The sequence below is a fragment of the Musa acuminata genome, chromosome BXJ3-6 (assembly GCF_036884655.1).
Source record: "Musa acuminata AAA Group cultivar baxijiao chromosome BXJ3-6, Cavendish_Baxijiao_AAA, whole genome shotgun sequence".
NCBI lineage: Eukaryota > Viridiplantae > Streptophyta > Magnoliopsida > Zingiberales > Musaceae > Musa > Musa acuminata.
In genome coordinates, this window is record NC_088354.1 from 8,299,098 (window position 1) to 8,318,909 (window position 19,812).

The window sequence follows — 19,812 nt, forward strand, 5'->3', positions numbered from 1 at the left end:
CAAGGAAAAAGAACAGTGTTGGGATCTGCTGGTGAATGATGGGAAAGAGAGAAACATCACCAAGAAAAATGAAAGGCCAAGCTGGCCAAAGATTGAAAAGGGTGTCTCTGAAAAGATCTGCACTTGCAGGAATCTAGGGATGGGTCCTCACACTTGCTGGGTTTGCTACCTAACACACATGCACCTTATCATCGCATCTTGATATATTATTACGCCGATCATCATCGTTCGAATCACGAAAATAGTCTCTTTTTTTTCACGAAAAAATGAATCATAATTCAGTCTCTTTTGATATATTACGTCGATCATCAGCATTCGAATCACGAAAACAGTCTCTTTTTTTTCACGAAAAAATGAATCATAATTCAGTCTGTATCACAATTTTAATTGGATTGGCAGTATTCATTGATAGCAATTCCAAGGGAAGAAGAACTTGCCACCCTCTGTTGCATTCTTTCAGTCAGTAGATAAGACTGTAGAGCAAAAATGAGACCGCAGCAAAATAGCTTTTCACAACCACATTTTTCGTTGCATCAGGAAAATACAGTTTCATCTTTCCCTACATAATCTCGTTGATGAACTGTTCAAGATGACCAGAGTAGCCACACCACAAGCTCTGACTCACTCTGATGGAAACCATGGCTAGAAAGACCTTGACACAACCAGGAGCTACTTGGCTCCTGATTACAATCTTGACTGACTCTGATGGAAACTATGGCTAGAAAGACCTTGACGCAACCTGTAGCTACTTCACTGACTTCAATGCAGCATTGTATCAGTGGCCACCGGCGAGACCTGAAGTGGCGAAGTTGCTCCTCGACAGCCTTGGGAGCATGAAGAGTCCGACGAAGCCAGAGACGAAGGCGATGGCGGATGCCAGAGCAAAGGCAGGAATATTTCCTTTCCCAAACAGGGCGTCCCATGGGCCTGCACTTAGTGCTATGATCACCTGAAACATCAGAAGCCATCAGGTGTTAGCTGCATCCGAATCATACATCAAACTATTCTGATGCTTTCGGCAAGAAAGAAATATGAACTATGTCGAAAACATGCCTGAGGAATTACGATCGAGATGTTGAGAACTCCAGTGCAAAGTCCTGCAAAACAGCCAAACATGATGAGTACCTAAGACATGAACATGAACAAGGTATCGACATCACGAACGTAACCCAATTCAGCTAACCTTGGCCACCGGTACCCTTGTCGACAACCAGCTGTGCTGCAACAGCGAAAGGAACACTGAAGAGAACCTGCACAAGAGCAGCAGTAAGAGGAAGCTTAGTGTTTGGAACCGATGGGTAAATGTCGGTAGAAGCATGGGGAAAATGATGCTCACAGCCAGAGGGACTCCGAGCACTGCAAATAGAACCAGAGCCGTGGCTCTGACACCGCTATCTGCTGTGATCGCTTGCTGAATCGAACCATTGAACTCTTTCGAGGACCAAACGCTTACGACTGCGGTGGCAGCCATGCAGACAAACACCATGAAGTTGCTCGCCGCCCAAACCACTCTCGAACCCACCTTTCGGCACATTGGCTCGATCAAGAAAGAAGTAACACCCAGCACGATCTGCGAACAAGTGCACAATTTGGATCAGCAATGTTGTTGGTGAAAAGGAAGTAAATAGGCAGCTATTTCGATTCCTCTCACCGAATTAAGCAGCAAACCAAATGCTCCTTGTCTGACGCCTCGGTTGTAGGCATCGATCTCGGCATTGGTTCCCTTCGGATTCCCATGATAGATTTCCCGGCCCATCCAATCGGTGTCGTAGAGGATGAAGGGAAACCATGACAACTGCAAGCCACCAAGAAACAGCAAAGAAGTTCAAGGAGCTCATCCACAGAGATCTCAAGCTCAAATCCAATGGAGTTGAGTGCATACCCAGGTGAGGGAGGTAACAAGAAGCACCGAAGGCATTCCAGGAGGTAAATTCTTGAAGGCCTTGAAGACAGCAAGAAAGCTGGCACTTTGCTCGCCCTCACTGGGCATCAGTTCTTCCTTGGAGTCGACTCTTGCAGGGGCTTGAGGGTCTGGCGCAGGTCCACTCAGAGGAACTTCTTTGGCAAAGATCAGCGTCACCGTCAAACTGATGATCAGAAAGAACTGTTTCCAGTGGAGAAGAGTGTAATCAGGGAGTGACAAGCATGAACACGAAGCTTAAGGTGAATTTAGGACACAGAGCAGAGGAAAGGACGTACCACAGCGATAATGAATGCCGCCTTCAAGTTTGCACAGGCTTCACAGCAAGCCCTCGTCATCAAGAATGGAAACCACCTACACCAACATTTACAGAAGGCAGATTAGTCTTTGTTGGAAGTCATCTATCAGTCAGGAACATGATGATGAACTGAGCAAGTAGGCCAACGTACCTGTGCCAATTTCCAGTAGAACCTGAAGAGTATCCCAGAATATTTCCCAGAGCCATCCATGAACAGAAGATAGCATTTGCTGCACTGCATCCATGATGACCTAACAACACAAGGAAGGTTTAGAGATTGTTCATGAAGCAGAAGCTTGATCCTTCTTCCAGCAGCAGAGCAAGACATGCAAGTAAGGATTTTTACCTGAGAGATCAGCCATGAGTGCCCGAGCAGGACCCTACGATGATCATATGTTGGTGAGACTCAAAATTCAATAAGAACGTGTTAGGATTGATAAGTATTTTTAGGAGTCTTAATTATATTTAAATTAGTTGATAGGATTTTAACTAAATTAAAATTTCTTAGTGACTTAGGGTTCGTTCATATAAATACAATCTGTGTCTTAAGGTTTTGATGATAGGACGAGCTCTAAGGGTTCTAAATAAGAAGAGTCATATTTGAGTGGGCATAATTTAAGGATCTTGTATTTGATCTCATATATTGAAGAATTTGCTAAATCACATTAATCTTGTATCAACTTTCTAGTATATTTTTTTATTGTTAATCTCTAGATGTTTTCTTTTGATTTTCAATTTTTTTTCTTCCCCTCCCAACAAGATGAACTCGAAGCATCGAAGATCACAACGAAAAACAAGAAGACTTACTTGAACTGCATTGTTGGAGAAATCCAGCAACCAAAATCCAAGAACATAAATGATGGCTGCATGCCATCGAGCACCACGATAAACACTACAGTGTTTCTTTGTATCACCAAGTGCATATCCTATATCAGAAGAAAACCCTACCACGAGCACCTGTAATAGTGAAATCCATGTAAGAAAACAACGTACGTGTTTGTGATACGAGAGAAGGCTTGCAAGTCTATATATATATATACTCACAGCAACACATATCAAGCAACATCCAACAAATATGAAGGGTCTCCTTCTTCCAAATCTCGATCGACATCTGTCACTCCACAGACCAACACAAGGCTGAACCTGTTCGCCAGAGACATGATATAGATCGATGAGCAACATGAAATGACTACAGATAGAGGGAAATTAATGAGATCGATGGAACACTTACTATGAAGCCTGCGACAGGGCCACAAAGCCATATGATAGAGGAAAGAGCATGAGAGAGGCCCAGCGTCTACACCAACAAGAACAAGAAGATTCGTCCGTTAATAATTGAGATCGATATAATTTTGAAATAATTTTTTTCATCAATTTTTTCGAACGCAATAAAATTTTAAACTTGTGTGATTAATTCATCTCCTGACATCGTTTCCTAAATAAAATTAATGTGAAAACATGGGATCTTTGTCTATCATGGAAGATCGTCTTGAGATCAGCACATGATCTGATCCGATGGTTTTCACATGTGTTGCCTCCTTCCATATGCTTACATACCATATAAGCCAAGGAGGAAAGGATTTAAGTGATCTATATGTAGGAGGGGTTTTTTACAAAATTGTATCACCTCTTATTTTATACTATCATCTAAAAAAATAATAAAAATATAATTTTACTAAATATAACTCCTCAATCATCAATTATACTCTTATTTTTCACAAGCTCTAAATTACTGTTACTTCATGTAACTCATTTTATGATCAATTATCCCATAAACATCGATATTGAAACCCTGGGTATGTCCCCTCCAACCATCTTCAACGATTAGGAGGATAATAATAATAATAATAATAATTATTATTATTATTATTATTATTATTATTATTATTATTATTATTATTATCATAATATTATTATTAATATTAAAGAGAAAAAAAAAAGATCATATGAAAGGAGTCAAAAGAGTGTTAGAATTAGGCGATAAGTTGATGACATTTAAGTTCATTTGCATAGCAATATCTTAAGAATATTAAATATTTTAAAATGAGATTGTAAATAGCAAAATGAGGGTTGCCAATAGAAATATTCTTAACTAGTACTCTTTCTCCTCTTATCGAAATACCAAAATAGGATTTTAGCTTTATTTCTCTCATTCTTAATCATATTCTAAAGGGATGACAAATCTATTTCTTATCAAAATACCAAAAATTAAAAGTTCACTCAAATAATAGAATGATATATGAAATTCCAATAACAATACTTAATCTAGCCTTATTGAATAGTAAAGATTTTTATATAAAATAAGAAGTATCCAACTTTTTCTAATTTGATCATAAATTCTCATAATTGATTGACCCCTTCTGAGTCTAAATGATTGATAATTCACTCGATATTTCTTAGATGAAACAAAGGATATCTCGAGGGAAAGAACGAATAAGATTTAATTTTCTAAATTGTCAAATTGAGAATTCTCACTATTTCTTAAATTCAAGGATCAAATTCAATTTGATGAGATCTTTCACTCACATTTGCTAACCTATCAAATGAATATAAAGGCAACGTCTCGAACTAACATCAAACATGAAGCAGGGTGGAAATGTCTGCATGCACGCGTGTACGCATGCAAAGTAGCTGAAGATTTGTGTTTCATCTCGAAGAAGCATACCTGAATATAAGGTGTGAGGAGGGACAATTGAAGTGCCCACCCATACTGCACCCCGCCAGCAACCATACATGCGAGGAAGAGCCTCACCAAGCTAATTGGCTTAGGCGTATGGCGAGATTGGGAAGAGGTAGCGACAATGCTACTATCCACGTTGCTAGCCTCCACAATCTCTACATCCTCACCATGCCTATCTTGCCTAACCACAAAGATCTCTGTCTCGTGTTCCCTTTGTATTTCCATTGACCACCGATCACTTATGTTGTAGAGAAAGAGATAATTTGATGGATATGATCTCATCATAACTAAGGGGAGGGCATATTTATAGTTTCGTGCAACGGTGTGATGTTCCTTAGGAACACCCATGACTTGCACTTTTGGGTTAATGTCGGTGAAATTATGGGATCTAGAGTCCTTAACGTAAGTGGTTTAGTTTAGTAGGATCCATAAGAAAATCATTCAAATGATGATTCTTAAGGAGATAATTCAATTTAGGACTTTTTAGGAAATGATTCAAATCAAGATTCTTATGAAAACTATTTCGTTGTTATTAAACTAAAACTTTTTTCGCTATTATTAAACTAAAACAACTCAAATAAGGATTAATAAGGAAACCATTCAAATGATGTTTTTTAAGAAAATAATTCAAATTATTTTTTATGAAATAATTTAAATCAAAATTCTTATGAAAATTATTCTGTTGCTACCAAATAAGAATAACTCAGAAAATGATCCATAAGGAAATCATTCAAATGGTGATTCTTAAAGAAATAATTCAAATTAGGATTTTTATGAAATGATTTAAATCAGTATTTATATGAAAATTATTCAAAATTGAGATGAGGTCTTATAGGAATTTGAATCTAGATTCTTATGAAAGTTTTTCAAAATTTAAATAATGATTTACGAGAAATTTCTCAAATCAAGATTATTAGGAAATTATTCATAATTCAAATGAGGATTTATAAGAGATAAATCAAATCAAGAATCTTATGAAAATTATTTAAAAACTCACAAGAAGTTAATTCATGGAATATCTTGGGTGTTTAACCTTCAATAAGAACTTAGAAACTCATCTTGATAGGCCTTCTATGCTTTGAAGAGATCAAAGTCATAGTAGCAAGAGAGATTGTCTTCTCGAGGATGATTCCTATAGACAATGACGTCTAGTAGTCTACGATTATCTCCCTTAACTTTGACTCCTATGTCAGTATTGAAGATCTAGATTATATTCAGTACGAGTACTTTATTCCACTTGATTTTGAGCTTATAGTTACTCGGCCTAGTGATTAACCCTTTTACATCAAATCGCTACTTTTGTACTTACTAGATGCATTAGAGGTAAGGTTTTAGTCTCCTCTCCATTCTTTCTTTATCAATATCTCCTAGACATGAGAGATCACACTCGCTCAATTGACATCAAATTCGTGGAACTATCTTATATTGTTGGTCCGAGAGTGTCACAGTCTTGATATTATCTTAATGCTGACTTTATTGTATGCACAATATAATGTGTGATTCAAGGATTCAGTTTATTTCCTTTTAACTCAAAATGGTTGCATGGTCTAGGAGCTTTGAGCTTTAACAAGGGCTAGAAGAAAAGTTTTTTTGTGTGTTTCTTCGATGAAGGCTAGTATTCTAGCCATGCCCTAGGCTATCTAGAAATTTGCTGATGCCTCTTCGAGGCTAGCCATAGCCAAGAAGAGACAATTCACTTGAATATCTCAAGCTTCATCTAAGTCTATTATCATTGTTGAAATAAGTGAGCTTATAAAGGTTGAACTTAGAACCGTCCCTCACACTCAATAATCAAGGCCCCTTATCTTTGTTTTTTAAACATGATTTTCTTTCTAATTATAATTTGATTATATATTTTTTTACATATATAAATCTTATTGAAAGACTTTCTTGTGTCATCGATAAAAGAAATGGCAACAAGAACAAAAGAAGGCTTTTCTTGGGTGATGAAGAGACAACAACAAGGGCAACAATATCAATGAGAGCAACTGAGGGTATTGTCTAGCTCTCAAATTGGCCAGCCATTAATTCCAAAAGAGAAGAGGCAAGTGTTGGCATTAACCCTTAATAATTGATTGACAAATCAATAACCCCCTCCCCCCCCCCCCCCCCCCACACCAACTCAAGGTATTTCTACTTTTACCATGGGGGAGGGGAGAAGATAGCCCGACACTCTCAATCTATCATTTGAGTGACACAAAACACCCTCCTCGGCTAATCAATCACCCCAACTTATTCGTTCATATATAAACTTTATTTCATTGATAAGGAGAGAATCGTGTGTTAGACTTCAAGTCACTAGCTTGAGTCGATGGATGATAGGCCAACATAGGGACTCTTAGTGGATTATCATCTAATAAAAATCTCATTGCAAGTCATGTAGTGAAATCAAGGGGTGATGCATCTAGCATCACAAAATAGCTATACGCTACAGATATCAAATCTATGTCCAACGAGGCCTACAAGCAATTGGTTATGGTGAGTATCCGAGCTTACAGGTTTACTATTATTGATTTAGTATTGACTCTTGTACACACTTTAATTGCAAGGTCATCACCTCATGATGGTGATGCTAAACTAAAGCTGTAACTCCTTGGTTACCATGATAGTCCTTTTTGTCAATGAGATGTGTTTTAGAATAAATAGGTTTAGACTGATTGACTCATGAAAGACATGGCTTGATTGGAGGAGACTAATCAGGTGCAATCAAAGGCATTCATGATGAGCCTCTCCGCAATATTAGTTGGAGGTAGAGCAATGATGTTTGGAGAAGTCCCGCAAGGATAGAAAATTATCTCGACATAATAATAGGATAATTTCACCCTCGTCTAATAGGTTGAGGATTTGACTTGATGACTCCAACTGAAAGAGGTTATTTTCCTTTAATATGAAACCAAGGAGGCTGCTAAGTATCAGGTGTTTGTCGAGATCTTGAAGGGGTTACTAAACTAGGTTTTAATATGATTGATTATGGATATCAATTGCAATCTCTCAAGTTGTCTATGACTACTCGGGTTTAGTGGTCCTTAAAGACCTTAGTGATCGGTACTCCAATGACAATGAGGTCATCCTCTATATGATTGATGACAATGATAACATCATTGAGAGCAACTCAGGTTATTTCTTAGTCCTCAAATTGGCCACCTCTCAATGCCAAAAGAAGAGAGCAAATGATTGACAAATCAATACCAACCCCACCCCCCGGCAAGAGAACAACAAGAGGAGGATAAATGAAAGCCCCAACTCTTAGGACAAGGCAAAGCAAGGCATTTTTACTTTCTTCATTAGGGAGGCGAGAAGATGGCCTAACACCCTTGATCCATCATCAAAGTGATGCTAAACACCATCCTCGATTAGTCAACCACCCTAACTTGTTTGTTAGTATGTGAAGTTTGTCCCATTGATTGGGAGAATTTCATGTGTTAGATTTCGAGTCACTAGTTTGAGTCGATGGATGACTCCCTTTGGTCGACATAGGGGCTCTCAATGGATTGCTACCTGAGGGAGATCTCATTGCAAGTCATGTAATAGAATCTGGGGGTAATGCACCTAGCCTTACAAAATGACTATATGCTAGGGATATCTAATATATGCTCAATGAGGCCCATAAGCAATTAGTCATGGTGGGTATTCGTGCTTGTAGGCTTATTGTTATTGGTTTAGTGTTGGCTCATACTTATGCATGATTTAATTGCAAGGGCAACTCTATAGCTATCATGATAGCTCTAATTTGAGAATGAAATATATTTTATAATAACTGAATTAAGGTTGATTGACATATGGAAGAGATGACCTGAAGGAGCATAATCGAGTACAATTGAAGGTATTCATGATGAGTATATTTGAGTTGCAATATTCGTTAGAGGCAAAGCAACAATTGCTGAAGAAATCCTATAAGGATAGGAGATGACTTATCAAGATGACCTTAGCACTATAATGAGATAATTTGCCCTCATCCAATAGATTGGAGAGTTGACCTGACGAATCGAAACAAAAGAGACCATTTACTCTCAAAATAAAGCCAAGGGGTTCATTAAGTACCGAGTATTTGTCAAGATCATGAAGGGCTTACTGGGTTAGGTTTCAATACATTTGACTATATATATATATATATATCAATTGTAATATGTTGTATATGACTACCCGGATTTGATGGTCCTCAAAGACCTTAGCAATCATAGCTCTAACGACAATGAGGCTATCCTTTATAGGATTAATGACTTCGACAATATCAATGAGAGCAACTAAGAGTATTGTCTAGCTCTCAAATTGGTACCCTTCAATACCGAAAGAGAAGAGGCAAATCTTGGCATTGACCCTTAACAAGCAATTGACAAATCATTTGAAGGAGCCTAATCAAGTACAATTGAAGGCATTCATAATAAGTCTCTTTGAGCTATAATATTAGTTGGAGGCAAACCAATGATTACTACAGGAGTCCTATAAAGATAGAAGCTGACTTATTGAGATGATCTTAGTACTATAATAAGATAATTCTATCCTCATCTAATTGGGGAGCTAACCTAACGAGTCTAAGCAAAATAAGCCCTTTGCCCTCAATATGAAGCTGGGGGGTCACTAAGTACCGGGTGTTTGTCGGGATCATGAAGGGGCTGTTAAGTTATGTTTCAATATGTTTGATTATAGATATCAATTGTAATCTTTCAAGTTATCTATGACTACCCGGATTTGATGATTCTTAAAAAACTTAGCAATTGATGCTCCAATGACACTGAGGCTATCCTCTATAGGATCAACGACTTTGGCAATATAAATGAGAGTAACTAAGGGTATTGTCTAGCCCTCAAATTAGCCACCTCTTAATGTCTAAAGAGAAGAGACGAGTCTTGGCATTGATCCTTAACAAGTGATTGGCAAATCAAAGGTAGGCGAGTCTTCTTTGGGAACGAGATATGTTTCAAAATAAGTAGGTTGAGATTGATTGATACGTGGAAGAGATGGCCCAATTGGAGGAGCCTAATCGGGTACAATTGAAGGTATTCATGATATGCCTCTTTGAGTTACAATATTAGTTGAAAGCAAAGCAACAACTTATTGAGATGACCTTGGTACTATAATAGGACAATCCTGCCCTCATCAAAGAGGTTAGAGTATTGACCCAATGACTCTAAGTGAAAGAGGCCTTTTGCCCTAAATATGAAGTCAGGGGGGGTCATCAAATACTGGGGGTTTATCGGGATCATGAAGGGATTACTATGCTAAATTTTAATATATTTAATTATGGATATCTATTGTAATATCTCAAGTTGTCTATGACCACCCGAGTTTGGTGCTCCTTAAAGTCTTTAGCAATCGACGCTCCAATGACAATGATACTGTTCTTTATAAGATCAATCACTTCAATAATAAGGGTAATACTTAGCTTCGACAGTAAGTGGATGAGTCAAAGTGGTGCCGAGAGTATAGTTGATCAGGGAGGAAGAAGAAGAAGCTACCAAGGAGGAATTCAATTGGGTGGACAAAGAGGCCATCAAGGCTTAAACTAGTAGAAATTTGATGGATTTAGAAATAAAAAGGAGAATATTCTTCTTCAATAGATTAAAGGACACACTCAAGAGGACTTTTATAGTTAGCTGGGAGGAATCGTCGAATTGAAGCGGTGATGAATTCGCAAGATGATTATGTGAAATCATCGGTCATTATTGAAAAATGAAGACTGTGTTCCAAATTGTTGGACATTACGATTTCAATGCAACAGCCTTTGCTGAAATAGGATGTGAAGCGAAGTGGACTCCTATGCTAGCACCAAGTTGACTGTAGGACGGTCATCTGACTAATGTGTCAGGCTGAAAGGGTATATAATAAGACATGATATGTCATCAAAATTGCTTATATGTGAGAACCCCTTATCACGTATATATTCCAAAAGAGATGGATTGATTTTCTCATTTTTCTCACAATTCATTGGTTGATGCTTTCCTTGGAAATGGAGAGTGTAAGAATGGTTACTTGTGCAACATTGACATTGTGCTGATGAGTCCCTCGGAATGGAGAGCTACAGTGTGAAACAATGCAATGCTAGTCACCATAAGCTGGAATTCAACAACAGTTTCAGCCTTAACTTGGTCACACAGATGGTGAAGAAGATAGATGGTAAGCAGGTGTTCGGGGACAAGGGCAGTGTGGTTCCTGAACCTACTCTTTATGGACCTTCCCAAGATGCCTAAGGCTAGTCTTGAGGTTGAACAAGAATGGAAGGACAGTGTGGTTCCTGAACCTACTCTTTATGGACCTTCTTTCCAAGATGGCTTAAGGCTGCTCTAGAGTTTGAACCAGAATAAAAGGGCTTCTTCCTCTTGTACTAAAAGAATTGCATCATCATGTCCTACAAATTGTCTTGGGGGTGGGGGTGGGGATGGGTGTGGTTAACTCACTTTCTCTAGTGAAACTGTGTCGGAACAAAATGCTAAGAGAAGTCAAGGCTCCGAGCATAAGCAAAACAAAAGATATGAGAGAGAAAGGACTCATGCATGCCATAATACACATAATGATCAATACATCTAAGAATAAGAGGAAGACAATCAAGTAGTGCTAGCTTTAGTAAGATAGAATACAATACTAAAACAATTTTGAGAATCACTTTGAATCAGTAATCTAAGTGAATCGAATACATCATATTATTTATAAAAAAAATTATATTTGTTTATATTTAAAATTGTGAATAAGTATTTCTTTAAAATACTCTTACATCCTAACATATATATATTTTATCTATATATAATGTTGTGGCCTTGTGTCTCTTAATGAGCCCAATCATTCCTTTCCTTGCGTATTCTTCTCAATCTCTCTGGGGATTTTTTCCTCTCTCTTTCTATGTCATAAAGCTGAAAGAGACTGTATCAAAGGGTAGGTTTTGAGATGCACCCTCTTCTCCTATGTGCTTACATTCCCTAGGCTTTATCTACAGCCACGGAGAAAAGGATTAAAGTGTGATGTCCGTCCATTAACTCTCACTCTCTATTCTGTTCACTGACTTGTGCATTAATGTAAGCTTGGCCACTAGGTCTCCTCCTCCTCTCTGCTTTACCTTGTTTCTTCTTCTGCCTTTGGATCAGCAAGTCCTCATCAAAAGGATCAAAGGAATGCAAAGCGAACATCTCCAACAAAGCATCGGAATACAAAGCAGGGTGGAAATGTCTTCATGCATGCATGCAGAGTAGTAGTCGACCAAGTGCATACCTGAACGTAAGGCGTGAGGAGGGACAGCTGCAGCGCCCACCCGTACTGCACTCCGCCGGCGGCCATGCACGCCGCGATGAGCCTCACCAAGCTGATGGACTTCGCCGCACTGCGGGACCGGGAGCAGGTGGAAGCGCCGCTATAGTCCCCTTTGGCGTCCACGAGCTCCACGTCTCCGCCACCATTGACCGCCATGTGCTCCCCCTCCGCCATGAAAAGCACTCGATCACCGAATGCAGATTAAGAATCCGTGGATTGTGGCGTAGAGAGAGAGAGAGAGACGGATGTGGTCTCAGCACTGCCGAGGTGAAGAGGATATAAGTGTCGGAGTAGCGGTGTGGTGTCCCTCGACATCATCTTAGTATCGGCACACCGATTCCGCAACTCGCACGTGTGATTTCCAGGGATCTGATGTTCTGGCCTTTATGGTGCCCCACGTAAGCGGTTCCGTTTAGTATAAGAGCGGTTCAAGGATCGCCTGCCGCGGGAAATGGATAAGGATTAGGCGCCGTACTTTTGCCACCCGCCCCACGCCACTTGTCCGTTCCAGCGTTCACTAATCCATCGGGGCCCACTTAGAAATCACCAACTGCATAGCGGATGAGCGAACGGGTAGGAACAAACAAGTGGAAGAAATATTTCTTACACGACAGTCGGAGTGCCCGCAGCGGAGCCGTTCGTTGTTCCGCAGGTGCCAACGGTGTCCTCACCGGTTATGTCGCTCCCCACCATGATCGTTTTGGTCAAAGTCAATAGTATGGACGATCCAGATGAAGAGTGGAGGTGAGATGGACGGCTCCGCTCGCATTCTAGAGTGAGAAAGAAGGGTGTCACCGAGTTTGCTTGGAATGTAGTGCTTCATTTCACTTCATAATGGTGGGAAGGAAGGGGGTCATCGCGCGGTCTGGCTTTTGGATAAACCCAAGCATTAACTGCTGTGGCTTGACATTTGCCATGCCGCAGCACTGTGACAAGTGACAGGGGGCAGAGAAACCCTCCATGGCTGTGGATTTCCAGCACTTGGTAGTAGTTGAGCAGTGACGTTGATCGTGAAGTGATGATGTCTTCTTCCTCTGTTATGGCTGAGAGAGTGTTTGAATGCATAGAGGACCAAATGCTCGGGTGAGAAATGCCAGTGTAGCTGAAGGACATGATTTGGCTGCTTGCTCTTCCTCCTAATGACTTATGGTTCACAGCTTTGGACTTGCTTGGAGAAGATGAGCAAATGGTGAGGAACAGAGACAAGAGCAGGTCACGGTCCCTGGTCTATGGACCTTCCCAAGATGGCACTAGGGCTGCCCTAGAGCTTGATCAAGAAGGGAAAGGTTTCCTCTTGTGTTAAAGCAAATGCATGAGGAGGTATTCTAGCGGTGGTCCTGAGGTGGATGAATCAGTTCCTCATGTGAAAGAGTGCGATAACAAAATGACAAGAGTGGCCTGGGCTTACGGCACAAGAAAAGTAAAAGAAATGAGGGATCAAGTAGAAAAAGAGAATGGAAACATGCATGCCAATGCATGCATTGATCATCAATAGGCGTAGGCAGAGCCACAGATGAATATGATCAAGCAGAGCTTAGATATGGTAACGTGGAATGCGTTGTTTGAAGGTGACAACAAGTCATAATTACTTTACGACTGTTACCTTTTCCAGCTTCCAAAACAAATGAGTTCCATTATAACTTTATACAGGCACACATTAACTTGATTCAAGTTACATCTAACAGGGATTGTCATGTCAACCAGCAAAGATGGATACTTCAACACAATGTTGAGCTATGTTCATAGAAGTTGACAAACAAATGAAGATGAAACATTGAATTACTGTACAACCAACACAATGTCAACTCTGGAAGAAACAGTATTTCTGGTTGTTCTTGAATGTCCATGTTGTGTTACTAAAGCCAAGTGTGCAATTTGTTTCTCACAACATGTTTCCAGAAGTTAAATATGTTAATCCAACCATTTGAAATCAGCTTTGTATAACTTCATGGCACCAGAGTTTCACTTTACTCTGCAGCTGACAGCGTGGAGTAAACTCAAGGATGGTTTCAGCTTTCCTGCAGTCCAAAATTTTCAATGGCTATTAGAGCACTGAAATAACTTGGTCGCCATAGCACGAATGTGCATCACAAAAAGGAAACAGCAAAATGGACTGATCCACTTGGTTACATCAGTCAGAGGAGGAAGCAAGTTTTTGCCCAATATTTACATCACATAAACACCTAGCTACATCTTGCATTACATATGCATCTCTAGACAGACTGATTGAAATTGATGCAAACTCAAGTGACGAACTCAACTAAAGAACAAAGAGAGGGTCCACTGATTCTTAATGCGCACATATCTTCATCATCACCTAGAAGAAGAAGAAAATAAAAGTGAATTTCAAGATTACTGGATGACAACATTGTGAGAATCATGAAACTAGTTGTTTGATGGAAAGTTGAGATGATATTGCTATGTTACATATTATATCCACAACTTTTAGGATGTTTTTCAGCTTACCAGACAAGTTCTAGTTCCAATATCTACCATCATCATCAAAGATCATGAAACTGCCGTTCATCCAGGACCTTGATTCACTTTCGACATCCGTCTCATCAAAGGTCACATGCCTATCGCTCTTTGAGGGGTTTGATTCCTTTTCAGCATCCATCTTATTAGCCCCGGTTCTTGACTCCTTTTCGACCTCCATCTCATCAGAGGTCACATGTTTGTTGCTCTTTGATGACTTCGATATCTTTTTAGCATCCAACTTGCTGAATCTAACATAGCTCTTCCAAGACTTGGATTCCCTTTCAGCCTCACCCATGTCAAAAGTTACATGCTTGTTGCTCTTCTTGGACTTTGATGCGCCTCGAGCCTTCGAAACAGAGAAAGAAAAGAAAAGAGTTACCGATGAATTTCAGTGGCCTCGGGAAGATTTAGAGGCATATTAAATTACTTGAGAACAGAGTGAAAAAAGTTGGTGCCTATGCCATTTGATGCTTGCTGCTACTAGTCAAGAGAAAGAAGCAAATGATGAAGTTTGAGGTGGGACAAACCCCAGTTTTGTGCAATACATGTTAGCAATGGCAAAATACAGATTCTTCTGCATAAGAGAAGCCCCAATGAAAAGTTAAAAAAAAAATCCAAATTCGGAAGTGGGTTAGAAATTCCTATAGGAAGTCTGAACTTATTCAGAATTGTGTATATTACGAAAAGAAAAAGGACATAAATTCCTGAAGGCAGCAAGAGTTGCAACATTTTGGAGGTTGAAATGATGGGGATTTCAACCAAAAAGGATTGAGATATTAGAGTGACTTTGGATTTTAGGTACCTTGTTGATAAGCTTTTCAAATGCTTCTGGTCCATTTTCTTCAATAAATTTCTCTGCAGCTGATAGAACATCATCTGGTTTACTGAAGATACCTTTCTTCTGTGGGACATACCAAATGTTAACTGTCCGTTGATTTAAAACCAGTGGCCTGACGAAATGCTCATAGACATATGCAGCACCATTGAAGTACGGTAAAACTAGCCAGCAGTTGAAAATCAACTTTGCAAAAGGCCAAAATGGAAGCCTACAACAAAATCATAATATTGCAGCTGAAATTTAGTATGTATGGGTCAAGAAAGCTAGGTTCATTTGATTTACAATTTTTTACAATTATTACCATAAATCATATCATGCAAAGGAAAGCCAGAAATTTATAAATGGTAAAGGCCACAACATAAAAAGGAAAGAAAATAAAGAGAACCCATGTGTGGTTTTATTTAGAAGCCTAAAACTCATTCACCAATCAACAATTTAGAAAATTTCTGAGCCAGCAAGTCTTCATCCAAAAGGGGGAAAGAGTGTTATTCAGTTAGTGAAAATACATATAGCATTAAATAGAAGAAAAACAGTGATCATAAGTTCCTAGATCTACTCATAAAATCAGCTAAAAAGTTAAATTAATAGATCTAAATACAAAAAGGAGATATTTAGCAACCCTACTATCTCACACCCTACTGTCATTTTTTTTTTCCGCACCCTACGATCTTGAATACATTAATCCATGTCCAAAAACTGAGGCATGGTCAAATAATTAGGAAAGATGCTGCATGAAGAGAAAGTAGAGTTCAGTAAGCTGTGAAATAAGGACCTAAACGGATCAAGTTTGTTCTAATGTTAAACAAGGAGTAAGCACAACATGCATAAATATTATTGTTTTACGCTATATGAATATGTTATCATGCATTATCTTGGGCCTGCATACTTGTCGAAAACTATGACTAGCAACTAAATTGCTTAATCGACCACATGCATATACGAATTTGAGATAAGACATGAAGATTATTGTAGCTTGATTGACCCAAGAAGCTGAACAGATTAGAATTTGAAAACAGCTTATCACGGGTCAAGCCACAAATACTTTTTGGTATTAAGAAAATAAAGCATTAGGGAGATAGGGCAATAAAGAAAAATCAATTTCATCCAGAAAATCATGCCAGGCTACTTTAGAAGAGTAATTACCATTCAATAACTTTTGCAAATGTTAATTCAAAGAGCGTAAGCAAGGAATACAACACCCAAAAAGTAAGCCACTGCTGATCGTCAACAGGTGACTTACTTTCTATGGCCTTCACTGAAGCATACCTGTCAAAACAAAAAATTTAAAAGCATGCTCATCAAATTAATCTCTAAAACGGCAAATTCTTCTCTCTTTCACTTGGTAGTTCACAATGGTACTTACAATGGGTATACAAGTGTAACTAACGGCCTGCATAAAATACAAAAGAAATGTGTCAGAGTAATAGAACTAAGACACGAGGAACACTTTTCCTAGAAATCTACTGGTAAATGTTCTAAGTAAGTAACAAAATTCCTATTGAAAACAGTATAAACAGTTATTGATGTTGATTATCCTCAAGTACTAAGAAAATCGAACATTCAGCCACATCCAACAATGGAATGCCATAACACAGATTCTATCTCCTAACATGTCATCAGATTTGAATTTATCTCAATATTGTTTGCAATTAATCTATTATACTGCTTATGGCTTCAAGCCACAAATACCAACTGCAAGTTTTCCCCCATTTTCATCTCAGGCCAAATCTGAACAATTTGAACATTGTTCCGTATGCAACAACCTCATTTTCATGCTTTGAAGCCAATCTCAAGAAGTTGTATCCATATCACAAAGATAATATAGAAAAAAAAAGGATTCAGAGTTCAAAGTGACACCAGATATTACTCATAGTTACTGATAATTTCTGGAAGGAAAAACACCAGATTGGAGAAAAAAAGAGTCACAGTTGCATTAAAATGATTTAACATTACAAATCAGTTCAATTAGCACAAAGTAGTAAATTAAAGGCCAAAAATGATTCATATAGAGAGAAGTGAAATGGAGCCAAAAATAAATCATCATAATTCTGTAGCTATGATAAACTGGACAAAGTGGGTTAATCAAGAACAATATACAAAATAAAGGAGGAACACGATACAATGCTTGCATAAGATATCGTTCCCCACAAAAAAGAGAGCAAAACTTCTCTTCTTTTGTCGCCAACAAGGCCTTGTCCTAGTAATTGTTTTCCTCTTCAACATAGAAAAGTGCTATCTTTAGATACTTGTGGAAATGGCGCCCAAGTACTTGTGACCAGGGTAAGTCTTAACTCTAAGAAAAAGGGAATGAAAAATCTTGACAAGCCCCTTAAGATGCTCATGTACGTAAAAGAAAAAACGTCATTTTGCCAAAAACAGGATCTTTGAATCAAAATAGAGCAACTGAGATCCTAAGGTATCGGAATCCATAAAGCTCCTAAAAGGGCGATGCAAAAAATCACTGGCTCTTGAAGACATTACCAGAAAGTAAGCACTAACTTTTTTCACCCAAGGATTGTTCGTGAGCGTCATTACTTATTTTTCTTGGTTGATTGTGAAGCATGTCAAAAAATTTTCTGATAATTGGTAAAGAAGCTAGCAAGCAATAGACTAACCGACCTAATCACAGTAAAAATTTACAGAAGGGAAGAAGGAGAAGGTGGTGACGAGATGTAACAACAAAAATTGGGAACGTAAATGGCGATGGAGGGGCATAATCTTGGGAAAGGAATACATACCCAGCAAGAACATCAAAGTTTCGAGCCACAACCCTAAGAAAGGCTCCCGAACCCATGCGTTCCTTCTTTTCTATCCCTCTCACTCGCTGACTTCGTTTCTCCGTTGATCGAGCTCCCGAAGCGCGTGGGAAGCAAATCTCCGTCCCTATCCAGCACCCCCAAAACCGATATTAAGCCACTGAGAAACCACTGTCTCTCTAAGGAGATGTCTCCTGTTCGGACACTGCAGAAGCCTCCGCCAATCAAAATAAAGAAAAATCGAGGTTCGTAATTTTAGTCCGTATGAATGTACCTAACTTTAATTGGTACGATATAGACATACCGATGATATCCCTAAAATAAATTAAAATTCATCTAAAAATATTTTAAAAATAAAAAAAAGTTAGAAATAAATAAATATATATATATATATATTCTAATTTTAATAAAAATAATATAAATTAGGAAAGAATAGTAATGAATCACTCTTATGTTAATATTAAATTATCTAAAAAAAATATTTAAATTATTATATTAATTTTTATATAATTTAAACTTTAATACTGAAATCAATCAATAAATATACATGATTCTAAATAATATGACTCCACGAGTAGTAAAATTGTTAGGCCTAATCCTAAAATTGATCTCACGATATAGTATACTAATATGATATACTGCATACAATGGTCATAAGTTACTCGTTATGAATCACACGTGTATGAAACGATTCCTAAAACGATCGTAAATATGACATGTATTAGTATGGAGCATAGTGAATGTCAAAAATTTTACTTTCGCTACTGATCTAATGTTCTGTATCATACTGTTTCTTGGAGAAGTATGATCAATTATCATCATATTATTGTTGGCCGTAAGATTTTTCATAATACGATGGTTATGAATACAATGAGCTTCGCTCTATGTCTACGTCATATAGGCTCTGTCGCATCTGCTGAAAATCATCCATTGACATTCTCTTCCCCTTCTATGCATAAACTTGATCAGTACCTCATCAAGTTTCATGATATGAATATTGGATGGTATGTATAAAATACTATTCGATACAAGTCGATAATGGTTGAAACTAACCATTACTGCCCGGTACATGTTGATAATGGTCGAATTTTGATCGTTACCACCCGATACAAACCCTGTATTACCTGATATGGGGTCAAAACATTGGTGTTGCCTAGTAACCAACGATCCATGTGCTAAGAAGTTCTCGGATCGATATGTATCGCCCATAACAAGCAGTATGCATCGATAACACACTCCATGAGAGAAACCATTATAGTGCTGGACCGCAAGCTATGTAAAGGAAATTTATGAGAACCATCCATCCGAATCTTTTTTGTCATCTAAATCGTTTGTTTGATTCGAATAAAAAGATAACTATCACGATCAATTCAAGAGGGGTGGATTGGAAGTGTTAATTATAGATTACCCCTTATAATTAGTTAAATTTTAGTATTTTGATCATTATACTTTCAAAAATTATATTATTATCTATATACTTATGAAAGTAAAACATTTAATCTCATTTCTCCTCGTATCCTCGATTTTACTAATGAAAATATCGCATGTGTTTAGTGATAAATCGAAATAAGATAGAGTTAACACATGTTCAGTGATAAACTC

At 38.2% G+C, this 19,812-nt stretch overlaps 2 protein-coding genes across 4 annotated transcripts; both read right to left on the reverse strand.

Annotated features, from left to right (window-relative positions):
- Positions 1-503: 503 nt before the first annotated feature.
- Positions 504-12,370, reverse strand: LOC135640488 (sucrose transport protein SUT1-like). The gene is made up of 13 exons (XM_065154958.1): positions 12,100-12,370; positions 3,451-3,516; positions 3,264-3,362; positions 3,027-3,176; positions 2,566-2,599; positions 2,371-2,470; positions 2,200-2,275; positions 1,883-2,104; positions 1,652-1,795; positions 1,337-1,570; positions 1,184-1,250; positions 1,054-1,097; positions 504-949 (listed from the first exon to the last, which is right to left on the reverse strand). The coding sequence occupies exons 1-13, from the start codon at positions 12,310-12,312 to the stop codon at positions 776-778; spliced, it is 1,623 nt and encodes a 540-aa protein (XP_065011030.1). The 5' UTR covers positions 12,313-12,370; the 3' UTR covers positions 504-775.
- Positions 12,371-13,807: 1,437 nt separating this feature from the next.
- LOC103987481 (HVA22-like protein a) lies at positions 13,808-18,421 on the reverse strand. 3 transcript variants are annotated; one of them, XR_671897.3, is made up of 7 exons: positions 18,193-18,402; positions 16,818-16,844; positions 16,598-16,720; positions 15,419-15,662; positions 14,605-14,962; positions 14,400-14,455; positions 13,808-14,156 (listed from the first exon to the last, which is right to left on the reverse strand). XR_671897.3 is itself a non-coding variant. In XM_065154830.1 (6 exons), exons 1-5 carry the CDS (start codon positions 18,246-18,248, stop codon positions 14,615-14,617), a joined length of 798 nt encoding a protein of 265 aa, XP_065010902.1. In that variant the 5' UTR covers positions 18,249-18,403; the 3' UTR covers positions 13,808-14,156; positions 14,605-14,614. The 3 variants fall into 3 exon arrangements, 2 of the variants coding, with proteins under 2 accessions (XP_065010902.1, XP_009404075.2); XM_065154830.1 differs by lacking the exon at positions 14,400-14,455 and having other exon boundaries at positions 18,193-18,403; XM_009405800.3 differs by lacking the exon at positions 13,808-14,156 and having other exon boundaries at positions 14,222-14,455; positions 18,193-18,421.
- Between the last annotated feature and the right edge of the window lie 1,391 nt (positions 18,422-19,812).

What these genes read in the sequence shown, in the direction of transcription:
- LOC135640488 (XM_065154958.1), bottom strand. Translation starts at nt 12,312, where the DNA reads ATGGCGGAGGGGGAGCACATGGCGGTCAATGGTGGCGGAGACGTGGAG. An exon ending in TCTACTGGAAATTGGCACAG is followed by an intron (nt 2,276 to 2,370) that starts GTACGTTGGCCT and finishes ATGTTGGTGTAG; the next exon opens with GTGGTTTCCATTCTTGATGA. An exon ending in TGCTCGGAGTCCCTCTGGCT is followed by an intron (nt 1,251 to 1,336) that starts GTGAGCATCATT and finishes GCTCTTGTGCAG; the next exon opens with GTTCTCTTCAGTGTTCCTTT.
- LOC103987481 (XM_065154830.1), bottom strand. Translation starts at nt 18,248, where the DNA reads ATGGGTTCGGGAGCCTTTCTTAGGGTTGTGGCTCGAAACTTTGATGTT. An exon ending in GTTACACTTGTATACCCATT is followed by an intron (nt 16,721 to 16,817) that starts GTAAGTACCATT and finishes TTGTTTTGACAG; the next exon opens with GTATGCTTCAGTGAAGGCCA. An exon ending in TTTGCAAAAGTTATTGAATG is followed by an intron (nt 15,663 to 16,597) that starts GTAATTACTCTT and finishes ATTTTGTTGTAG; the next exon opens with GCTTCCATTTTGGCCTTTTG.